Here is a 12,070-nt window from a genome sequence, read left to right as displayed (position 1 = left end):
TTCTTATCCTAGCTCATTAGCAAATATGTAACAGCCCCATCAGGTCTACAATCACCATGTAGTTTTTCCAAGATGCAATAAAGTAAACAAGCACCAAGTTAAGTCAATCAGGTGAGGAAAGCACCTCTGCCAAAAGCATGGGCAGAATTTCAGGCTTGGTTTTGTTCACATAATACATTTAATGCAGACATAATAAAACAGAATTTGGGTCACTGACAACTGCTTCTTCAGTCTGAGACCTAAAATGGAAATAAAATTGCAGTGATTTGTTAAGATTTCACATGGGTTTTTTCAGTGTTGAGATTTAATGAAGGAATAGCTGTTTCAACAGATTGCTTAGAGCTTAAAAAATTAAGCCTCCTCTGTCACTTCGGAGTTGTTTGAGGGAATAAAGACTTCTTGAAATTCCACTTTGTCCGAATAGAGTTTAATGTAGGTGTCCACCATTAAATCTAAGTCATGCTTTATGTCAAAGTTAATGTTCAGCAAAGCTAAGTTGCTTGACCTTTGCTCTGTCAGGGTGTTTTTCAGGTACGCCTTCAAGCGCTTTCGTCCCATTTCGTATTTTTCATTCTCCACCTTCATCACTGGAAGTATGCACAGGACTTTAAGCAAGGCATAAACATTAGGGAAAAACTTGATGTCAGGCAAGTGAAGGGCTTCATAAATAGTAGATGGAAGTTCAATATCTTTTCCTCTGTGCTTCCACTTGATTCTCCAACAATGAAGCTCAGCAGAAAGCGTGTCTGGATTAGGCAAGTCATTTTTGTACAGGTCAGCATGATGCTCCTCGGATGTATTGAATTTGAGCTGCCCCATGACTGAGGGCACTAATGATAAACACTTAAGAGCTTTTAAATGTTGTTCTGAGAATATATCTTTTAGTTCCTGAATAATATGCTCCACTGTAGGGACACTAAGGATTTCTTTGTAGTAATTTTCTGATGTTAACTCAGCGTCAAGGCTCCCCTGTTGCGCCCTGCGAAATTTCCCGGGGAGTTTAATTTGTACATCCAGTTTTGTAGCCAAATTTGTTGCTTCCTCAAACCAAAATTCGTGGTAAACTTCGATATTCTCCATCACTTCATTTAGAGAATGCAAGACAGCTGTTAAGCTGCTAGCTGCAAAGAAAACATCTGATGTCTGTCCTTGGAGATTTTTTCCGAAGGCTCTCGTAAAAGACAGAACGTTTTTCAGAATTACAACAGTGACAATGAAGTCAAAATCAGTTAACGCACTTGAAAGTATAAATGCTCTACCAGCAATAAAGTTGTTCCACCTGACAGATGAGTCACTGCCCACAGCATCCAAGCACAGTACCAATGCTTGCAGGAGGTCCACCAAAACCTCAAAGGTGTCATGCCTGATTGTCCACTGAGATCGGCAGATCTTCTTCAGCTCGCTCGCTTTCTCCTTATTGTTCTGAAAAAGTGTGGAAATTATGTTGTCCAGTTCTGCTAGTAATTGTGGAGACTGATGAAAAAAACAACAAACTTCTTCCATTGTTCCTAACGCTATGGAAACACCAACAACTGGGACAGATTTTGCCAGCCAAACATTTAAGGCACATGAAGAACACAGCGTGTACACAGCTTGTGGATACTTTTCCAAGAGTCTTGTAGCCACAGTTTTCATTTTTGAAGCAAACCCACTGGAGACAATGTAGGCTTGACCTCGACAGTACTCCATGTTTAGACCCCACTTTTCAGTAATAGTTGTGTGGAAATTAACAGCTAAAATTTCAGCATCAGCCTCATACGGCAAAAAACCTATGAATTCTTCTCTTAGATTATGAGAATCATCAACAAATCTCACTAACACTGGCAAATGTTCCTCTCCTGCTATGTCAACTACTTCATCCGTGACAATAGAAAAGAAGTGTGAGTCTCTTACTTCCCTCAGTGTCTCTTCTCTAACACAGCTCTCACAGATCTCAAGCATTTGTTTCTGCTGAGTTTTTGAGCAATACTCCAGATTGACTGCAGTCATCTCAAACCGTCTCCTCAGAACTTCATCTCCAGCATTTATTCTATATTCCAGTAGGGCCTGGAAGTTATCTGAAGTAAAAATACCTTCTGGAAGCTCATCAACACTATGGCCATCCAAAGGAATATTTTGTTTACCCATCAGGATCAAAATTTCAAACAGAGATTTAAGGTAATCTTTGTTTTCTCTTTCTTCCAGTGTTAAGGGGACAGCTTCTTCTTCCTGTTCTCCCCCTCCTTCCTCTGAGACAGCATTTTGTTCACTGCTTTCATTTAGTTCTTGAGTTGCCTGTTCCCGTTCAAAAGCTTCAACTACAAAATGTAAAATAGTGTCAAGATAACATGAATAAAACGTAACATTTGCTTTCCCTTACTATCCCCATTATCTTTAAGTTACTGTAGTCCAAAGAAGAATGTTTTCAATTTCTAAGTGAATGAGTATTTTGGGAAGGGTTCAGACTGGCTTTTTGAACAAAGCAGGCACTCAGTTATTGTCCTTACACTTGCACTTATGTGTCCTGCATTACCTTGTCAGCCTTAGTAACCCAGGTTTTATGAACTCAGTTATTTTGCCCACTTACTCTTTTGTTGCTTCAGTGTTCTTATCTCATCTTCACTCTTTAAAAGAAAAAAAAACAACAACAAACCACATTTATATTGATGACAATGTCTAGCACATCTCCTTAAATATTAAACCACATCAAGGCCAAATACAAATATTGTACATGAGACTGTTTTAAGAGTGTTCATATTTATCAAAAAGTGCTAGAAGGTCCCAGAGAAGGTGATTTCTCCAGGTAGTTTATTGCTGCCATGGCACTTACCTACTAACTACATGACAATAGTTTGCTACTACTGCTAAGGTTCCCATACTTGTATTAGGAGTTCATTCAACATCTATTTTATAATTATGAATTAAGAGATTCCACTAAAGAACTCAGTTTCAACATAAACATGCACTATCAGGAGACAGAACTGCTTTGAATTCTACTTTCAGTCAATAAACAGGCTCAAACTCATGAAGAAGTATTTAGAAATTGTCTATAATTTTCCAACATATGAACAGAGTTTAGGTGAATTCCTCTTAATTGTCAGTACAGAGAGACCTAGAGACACATTTTCTATAAATTACACAAATAGTATTGACCAGACAATGCCTCAAGACAACTGCTTGATCTTGGCTTTATACATGGATCATCTTTTCAGAACAATAAGATAAAACAAGCATGTCTGAATTGATACAGACTAAAAAACATCAACAGATGAACTGGAGATCACAATCAATATGTAGCAAGAATTTCAGGGTACCCTGGGTAAGCTGTATTCAGTTAGTGCTGTAGTAACAAGAAAAAGTTCCCAGAATAAAAGAATCACCAAGGCTGGAAAAGACCTCTGAGATCACCAAGTCCAGCCTATGACCAACACCACCACATCAGCCAGACCAGGGCACTAAGTGTCACATCTAGCTTTTCCTTGAACACCTCCAGGGATGGGGACTCCACCACTGCCCTGGGCAGTCCATCCCAATGTCTGATCACCCTTTCCATGAGGAAGTGCTTCCTGATATCCCACCTAAACCTCCCCTGGAGCAGCTTCAGGCCAGGCCCTCTCATCCTGTCACTGGTTGCCTGGGAGAAAAGCCCAACCCCACCTGCCTCCAACCTCCCTTCAGGTGGTTATAGAGTGAGAAGGTCCCCCCTGAGTCTCCTCTTCTCCAGGCTAAACAACCCCAGCTCCCTCAGCCTCTCCTTCACCAGCCTCATTTTCTCCTCTGCACCTGCTCCAGCACCTCAAGATCTTTCTTGAAGTGAGGAGCCCAGAACTGCACACAGTAAGTTATGCCCTTTTTTGGAAGACAGAATCAGTTCTGAATCAACCCATTTAATTTTTCAGATTATTTAATTAAACCTTCCTTAGTAGGTAAAAATTTTATCAGCATGGTATTTGGGCATTTAACTTACCAACAAAAATATACTAGAATATGCAGTGCAGAAAATGCAAAGAGTCAAGAGCTAAATATTATTATTTGACACTTACATACAAAAGTTTCATGTGAGCTTACTTGCCTTTGTTTTTTTTTAATATTAAAACCCAAAAAATCTTACATGAAAACCTTACCAGCTCTTTTATCCTTTTCCTATGCCTGCTGTGGGGATTGTTCAGGTGACTTGTAAGATCAAATATAGTTGGCACAGCATTATCCCGTAAAACCGTTCTGTAGGGGCTCTGTAAGGAGACAAGACATCTAAACCAGGATACCTTTGGGAAGTTCTCACTGTGTGTGCACCAAAAGCCCTTGGAATTTCAGAAGCCATGCCCTCCCCCCCCCAACCCTTTTTTTATTTTTCCTTTAATTTTTTTTTAAAGGTATTTCTTCTTTCTGATGTTTCAAAACAAAGAGAAAACTCCACTATGCAATTCACATTTGGGGATATCAAGAGAACACTGAAATTGAGAAGAAAGGTATTTTTAAAAAATCTACTACCCCAACCCAAGCCACGAACAGTTTTTCACCCTTTTGATCCTCACAAAGATCCTAGATGCAATAATTAATATTGTAATACTATGATTATTTTTTTTCAAACAAAAAGACATCTATGCATCAGAAAGGAAACCATTTGTTACTCTTGGGCTTTCGTTTTTACCACTTATTTCACAATTCTAGAAACACTGAAAATGTTCAACTGCTTCTTTATGCAGACTTAGGAATTCCACAAGGATCCCTGTGAAGGACCACACTGAAGGAAAATGTATCCATCAAATGACCAGGAGGAAGAAAAGACTTTAGGTGGTCATGTAAACTTTTCCAGCAGTTATAAAACTATTTTAAGTAAAACTTTACATTTGGATATACTCTAAACCTGTATCATCTAAAACTGGCTAACTTCCAGTAAGTACAGAACTGTAACTGATTAGGTTTATACCTGTCATTAGATTGAAATGCATTTTAAACAGTTGCATAAAGCTTCACTTCAGATTCAGAATTCCTTCCAACACTAATTTGCCCATTTGTTTCTGGGATGCTGGCTAATCAAGAGACTCTGTCATGGTCACACCACCAGGAGCTCAGTCTGACCCATGTAGTTTAATTATCCTTCATAACTAAAGGTCTGATTTTGCCAATGTTACAACGTAAAATTCAATCTAGAAAATAAAACTTGATACAAAGCCCAAAATTTGCTATTTCCTACTGTTATGTAAGCTGTTAAAATCAGCATTATTGTGTCAACAAGAAGAATTGAAAGGTATTATTTCATTAAGAGGCAACAGTGCCATGATTTTAGCTGGCTAAAATACAAGAGTAACAAAATACTTGTCAGATGTTTAAATCTCTTGGCCACAACAGTGTAATTTCACTGAATCATGCCATGCATATGTTTCAGTAACAGCACATTAATGACTTATTATAATTGAAGGCATACAAACTTACATACATACTCCAAATAAATTTATATAATGTTGTAACATCCAGTGATAGGAAACAAAATGAGCATTGCTTTGCATGAGGAAAGCACTGCAGGGCAGACCATGGCTCCACAAACATACTAAGCCAGAAGGAGCAGCTTTGCTTCTCTTCTCCAACTGTTCATTTCCACCTCACCCTTTGTGCCAACATCTGTGAGTCTGTGTGGTGCCCTGGGCCATGACAATGATCACAATTAAAACTAAGAGATTCATTTTCCCAGAGACTAGATACCCAGGGGACCAAAGATTGAAATGCAGCATTCTAATGAAAAGCATTAGCCAGGTTTTGCTAAATGCAATAAACAAAGGCCTGGGTTTACTTACACTTCTACATATCATAGAAGTCTCAAAATGTTTAGCACACAGTCTGTAATGCTTGTTGAGTTGATCTGGAGTTTTATCTTCTAAATCTGCCCTTCGACAGTTCTCTACCCATCTTTGACATCTGCAGGAAAAAAAAAAGAATTACGCTATTTTTAAAATAAAACAAGATCTCCCACAATTTCAAATAATACTCAAAAACTGGAGTGCAGTGAGCCCTGCGCTCGATGTGAGGCTAAGCAAAGTTCCACAGACCTTCTGTTGTAACATAACATCAAATAGTTCTTCAAAAACTGTTTTTCTCCTTTTGCTCACCACTTAACCCTTCCCCAGCAAATTTAGGAATATTTTTCCTTAATATATATCTATATTCTTCCCATTGTTTCAAACACACACTAGATTGTAACGCAGTTGCTCATGGAACACAACTATTTAATTCTTAAGAATTTAATCTTAAAAAGAGAAGTTAAAAAAAATAAATAAATCATAGAACGGTTTGGGTTGGAAGGGACCTGAAAGGTCATCTAGTTCCAACCCCCCTGCATGGGCAGGGACACCTCCCACCAGCCCAGGCTGCTCCAAGCCCCATGCAACCTGCCCTTCAACACTGCCAGGGAGGGGGCAGCCACAGCTTCTCTTGGTAACCTGGGCCAGGGTCTCACCACCCTCATATTGAAGAATTTCTTCCTAATGACCAACCAAAACCTCCTTTCTTCCAGTTTAAAGCCATTCTCCTTCATCCTATCACACCCTGACTTTGTCCAAAGCCCCTCCCCAGCTTTCCTGGAGCCCCTTCAGGCACTGGAAGGTGCTCTCAGGTCTCCCTGGAGCCTTCTCTCCTCCAGGCTGAACACCCCAACTCTCCCAGCCTTGCTCTAGAGCAGAGCTGCTCCAGCTGATCCTCTGAAAGTCTTTGTGGCCCTTCTCTGAACTTTTTCCAAAGAGATGTGCTTGCAGACTAAAGTTAAAAATGTTTTAAAAACAGTTATTAGAATAGTTCTCTTCTCTGCCTCTCTGCAAAATACAGCATTTTTCTTATTTATTGTGGTCACTGGGGAGTTCAGAGTTTAAAGGTGAAATAAAAATTAAAAAGCAATCATTCTACAATGGTCAAACACCTGAAGTAAGTTTTCATTCCATGCATATTTTTGAAGCATTTACTTCTGCTTTGGATTAGTTCGTTGAGATGTAACAAAGCTAAAGAAACATTTCCCTTATTAGTAGGATTCCTTTTAGATATGCAAGATACTATTTCCTTTGGTGAGTAAAGCCCTTGTAGTGATTGATGACAATGCTTCAGTCAGCTCCTATTTCCCCCAGTGGGGTCTATGCAAACACTTACTATGGATTTCTAAGCAACAACATGCATAGACTGACTCTGCATAGCTACTCCAGTAAAATTCATCTGCTGTTTTATTTGTACAGTAAAAGCATATGTATAAATTAATGAAATTCCACCAGCTACTGATATCCCTGTGTTCAAAAAAGGCTTTTTTCTTCCTGAAAAAATAACCCCCTGGAGCAGCAACGTTTTAATGCACTTCATGGTGCATTAAATGCTTACACCTCGTGGCATCACTAAGTCACCAATTTACAACAGCACACAAGTAAACAGGGCTAAAAACAGACAATACAGGTCACTAAAAACCTTTACATGAACACAACTAATGATTTGTTCATTTTTTTAACTGTACAGAGTGGTTACACAAGCTGCCACTCCTCCTAGGGTATTTCCTTCCCCAGACAACCTCAGGACCAGCCAGACACAACCACATTATAAAGAATTATAGTAGAATCATAATAATTCTACAGCAAAAAGGAGAAGGAACCTTCACTGCAGTCTCAGTGATTCAAAGATGGATTCATATTTTAAAGTGTTGTGCTTTTTTCATTGGTACATGTTGGCAATGTCCACAAAGTCCCAGGAACCTACACAGAGAAGTTACATTTAGTTCAGGAGGGGCACCTCACAACCCACTAATTGCTGAAATTAATGAAAAAACTACTTAGTCCTCCTAAACCAAAAGACTTCAACAGTTTTCTAAATTCCCAAATTAAAAAGAAACTGGGTTCTGACCCAAGAACCAGCTAGAAGTTCAAAGAAAGAAATTTTATTACTGTTTTTTACTGCAAACACAGAACTATCGCTCACAGGAGCAAGGAGCGAGAAAAGTAATGAGTGATTATTCAACAATTTAGGAATAAGGTATCTCACCAGATGCTTTGGTGGGCAGCACAAATAAGGAAATCCACAGCTCTGAATGGATTTACCCTCACCTCTACTTAAACTGAGTGCAATAAAGGGCAACTGTGAAGATGAAAGGGGGAAATCCTGGATTCTGATCTCTGCTGGCTGAACCATTTGTGCATCTTAATTTTTCATTCATGCAAAATACCAAAATAACAGTGGTAGCAAATGCCATAAAACAGGACAAATGTCTAATATTGTTCTCATAGATCTAGACATAGGGCCCTTAAGGAATAATAATAATGGTATTAATAATAATTATGATAAAACCATACAATTTTAATAATAATAAATCATAATTTCTTGCTGTTTTTTGGCACCATGGATCTTGCAATCTGGCCTGGCTAGTGCAGCCACAGCAACAAGAGAACAGGAGAGCATTCTCCATTTAACCAAATGGTATAAGCACAATCTTTTTACACAGGAGACCTTTAGCATGCACATTAGATTGAAACTGGCTCTCAATGCTCATTACTAGATAATTCATTAAAGGTGATCAGTGGCAGCAATGGTGCACCTTGAGTTGCCACACAGTTGTCAAGGAGAGACATAAATCAGCCTGAATCCATTCAACCCCCATGCTGCTGCCAACCACAGAAGAAGGAGTTGTTCAGCCTGGAGAAAAGAAGACTCTGGGAAGACCTTATTGTGGCCTTTCAATACTCAAAGGGAACCAGTAAGAGGGGAGCAGACTTTTTTATCAGGGCCTGTAGTGACAGGCCAAGGGGTGATGATTCTAAGCTAAGAGGGTAGATTTAGCCTAGATATCTTGAAGAAATTGGTAGATGCCCCAATCCTAGAAACATTCAAGGTCAGGTTGGACAGGGCTCTGAGCAACCTGATCTAGTTGAAGGTATCATTGCTCACTGAAGGGGGGGGTTGGACTAGATGAGCTTTAAAGGTCTCTTCCAACCAAAACTATTCTATGGTTCTAGAAGCAGAGATCAGTAATAGTTAGGGACCATATCAGATTAATGAGTGATGGCAAAAGATACCATGAGCTCTTCAGAGGGGGCTGACGTGGGAAATGAGTCTCATAAAGATTAATCAACCACCCAATATTGCTCTTCCTTCCCAACCTCTTCTACAGCTACAAAGAAGTGGCAGCGACTGCTGCCTTTTATGCTGAAGTCCATACTGAACACATGATCCAACAGAAGCCCTTGGCATACAGAGCCCCAGTTTGTGGGTCCTGATCAGACAGGGTGCCAGGCTCCCTGCCCCAACAGATGGGAAACAGGAGCTCTAGACATGTAGGAAAATCTACTGGCAAAGGCTGGAGCACACATCAGCTTTTAAGATGATTTTCTTCAGTCTCAAACGTTTTCAGAGACCTGCTGACACCTCATAGAAGCTGAAATGGCATTTTATTTAGGGGCAAATAGAGTGTAAACAATTTAAGTTACCTCAGTATTGGTCAACTGCAGTAGAATAGAAACTCTTTACTTAAGAAATACTTTGTTCTAAGTACTCACGCTTTACCTAAACTCAAACCATCATGACAGATAGAGTCAGGAGCACAGATGAGAGCTAAACAGGCAGATCTTACTGGGGGGATTACTTCCTAGACTGTGTAAAACTATAAAATACGCATCCTTATTGGGGTAACAGAGGCTATTTACACTCCTGTTTGATATGAAAAAAACTAAGCATCATCTATTAAATGAGGCTGGTTCTTTTTCAAAGCCTAATCTGTGCACCCCTAATCTGTGTCTCTCAGGTAGTGACAACAAATGAAGTTGCTCTGAAATAACTGGTTAGCTTTCACAGACTTGCTAACCCTTGAAAGATCAGGCCTGGATTTCTTAACTAGAACTGCTTAGCACAGAACTGGGAAAACATAAAGACAATTATTCAATAATGGTAAAAAAACCTGAAACTAGTAGCAACGATTGACCTTGAACTATGTCTTTCCATCAATGATTTTTAAAAAATAATCAGTATTTATTTTTAATTTACCTAATGCCATCATACTCAACTTTCTCACTAGAAGCTGCCAAGTGCAAACAACACATTTTTTGGCATAAAGTGCTCTGCTCACCGGGCCTGTTGGAGGTTTCTATGACAGCCAGCAGTACAACACATTGCCATTTACAACTGCAGAGGACTGATGTACTTCAAACTGAGGAATAAACCACTAACCTCCTCCAGTCCACAAAGCCAGAAAGTTGCATAGATCTATCAATCTTTAAATGCTGTTGTTAAAACAAAATATATTATCAACTTTGGGTATTTTAACACAGGTTTAAATGAGAAAGGTGTAAGATATGGGGGGGAAAGGTGTAGAGAACTTAAAGTGTGCCATCTTTGTCACTGCCTGCTTTTAAGAGCACAACAAAGACACTAGACACAGTTTGAGTACAGCTTAACCTTCCTTTGGACAGCAAAAAGGTCTAGATGATTATTCAGGGTCAAGTTTAACTCTCTTTTCTACTATTCTGCTACAGGAATATTAATTGTATTAACCTACACTACCTCGAGGGGACTATGAAGTAGTCATGCACTCAGAAACCAAGCTTGCTCACACACTAGAAATGTAAGACAGTACATGCTTCCTAAAACCACATCTGCAAACCACTTTAATGTTTGCAAAGGAAACATTTATAAATCTATATTGTTCCAACTTTTATTTTTAAACTCCCACAAACAGCAGTTAGAAGTAGTAATATTCTAATTCTGTAATAAAGTTTAAAAAACATTTTTAAAATCAGACCAGCGTTTAACTAACTGCACACTTTTTAATATATCTCTGTATTGCTACCATGGAAAACAATAATTCAAAATGTATTTAAATAGAAAAACTGCAAACTGAAGGGAGCAGTTTTTCATATAAGAAACTGCTGCATGTTGATCAGTTTTGTACAACTTGATGATTTTACAGCACTGATTCCTTAGAAAACAAGGCTGAAGTTCAGAAAGCACCAAATCTCTCAAATTCTTCACAAACAGCAGCCATTCCTCAGACTGTGTCAGAACCTGCAGCTCTCACAGGATGGAGGGTGGAAAGAGACAATGCCAGGAGCCACTGAATCCATCCAGAAGAGCCTGATGACAGATCTGAAAAAACAGCCTGACACAACAGCTAGTGTCTGTATGAGCTCTTTGTATCTTCTTTTGATGTCACTTAGAGGGGATGGTTTTCTAAGAAAAAACTATGCACCCATAATTCCCACGGGTTTTGAAATTTTCAAAGAATCAGGTCAAGCAGCTTCAAGGAAGGAAGCAAGTGAATAACATATGAATTGTGAAAAATTTCTGCCTTAATTACCTACTGTTAGGAGAGAGACAACTCTACTGCTCTAGCACCTATGCACCTTCCAAACTTGAAAGGAGCAAGTTAAGTCAAAGTGTTTTAAGAGCATTATCTAGATTTAAAGTGAGCTGCTACATGGGGGTTTGTAAGTCTAAGAGCTTTTATTTTTAACAGTATTTTCCATGGTCCCTCAGTCACAAACTTCTTGTGAGTGCCACCACCCCCACTTTTTACCCATTGGGAACTTGAATACCCCATCACTTCTGCTGGTGCTTATGATGCTTCACCACCAACCATCATCCCTGCAATCCTGTGACAGCTGCCTGTCACACCACTGCCCTATTTGTCACACACACACACATCATCATCCAGCATCATCATCACCTCAATACACACAGTACAATTGAGAAAATCTCACGACCTGAACCACTGCTGGCCCTGCACAACCTTCCCATGATGCATGGGCTCCTCTGCCTCATCCCATTTCTTCTGCACCCCTCCAGCTGCCTGTAACACCCATACATCCCATCACTGCCCCCCACCCGTAACAATGTTCATCCTCTCAACACCCAGATACCCACAACACTTCTCATAGCCAGGCACTTTGTCACACTCTGCACTGTGCTGCTGCCCCTCACAGGCACAGCCCCTCGGCTCCCCTCGCATGCTCAGCATCTCCCCCACACCCCAACCACACAGCCCCCCACTGCCCTCACAACCAGGCAGCCCCTCACTCCCTCAGCCCCCCACTCCCCTCATGGCCAGGCAGCCCCTCAGCCTCCCACTCCTATCATGACC

The 12,070-nt window shown here is 39.9% G+C and overlaps 1 protein-coding gene across 1 annotated transcript in view; it reads right to left on the bottom strand.

Moving 5' to 3' along the window:
* Nucleotides 1-320: 320 nt before the first annotated feature.
* PRKRIR (protein-kinase, interferon-inducible double stranded RNA dependent inhibitor, repressor of (P58 repressor)) overlaps nucleotides 321-12,070 on the bottom strand; it is a 16,018-nt gene continuing 4,268 nt past the window's right edge. Inside the window, exons 2-5 of the mRNA XM_010007195.1 lie at nucleotides 5,775-5,895; nucleotides 4,104-4,211; nucleotides 2,567-2,603; nucleotides 321-2,297 (exon numbers count right to left, since the gene is read on the bottom strand). Coding sequence (XP_010005497.1) covers nucleotides 352-2,297; nucleotides 2,567-2,603; nucleotides 4,104-4,211; nucleotides 5,775-5,895 — 2,212 coding nt within the window. The 3' untranslated portion in view covers nucleotides 321-351. The remainder of the gene's footprint in view (nucleotides 2,298-2,566; nucleotides 2,604-4,103; nucleotides 4,212-5,774; nucleotides 5,896-12,070) is intronic.

This window comes from Chaetura pelagica, unplaced genomic scaffold, assembly GCF_000747805.2.
Source record: "Chaetura pelagica isolate M959 unplaced genomic scaffold, ChaPel_1.0 scaffold430, whole genome shotgun sequence".
In the NCBI taxonomy this organism is placed as follows: Eukaryota; Metazoa; Chordata; class Aves; order Apodiformes; family Apodidae; genus Chaetura; species Chaetura pelagica.
Note: the sequence above shows the minus strand (reverse complement) of the source record. Positions and strands in the feature narration are given on the sequence as shown.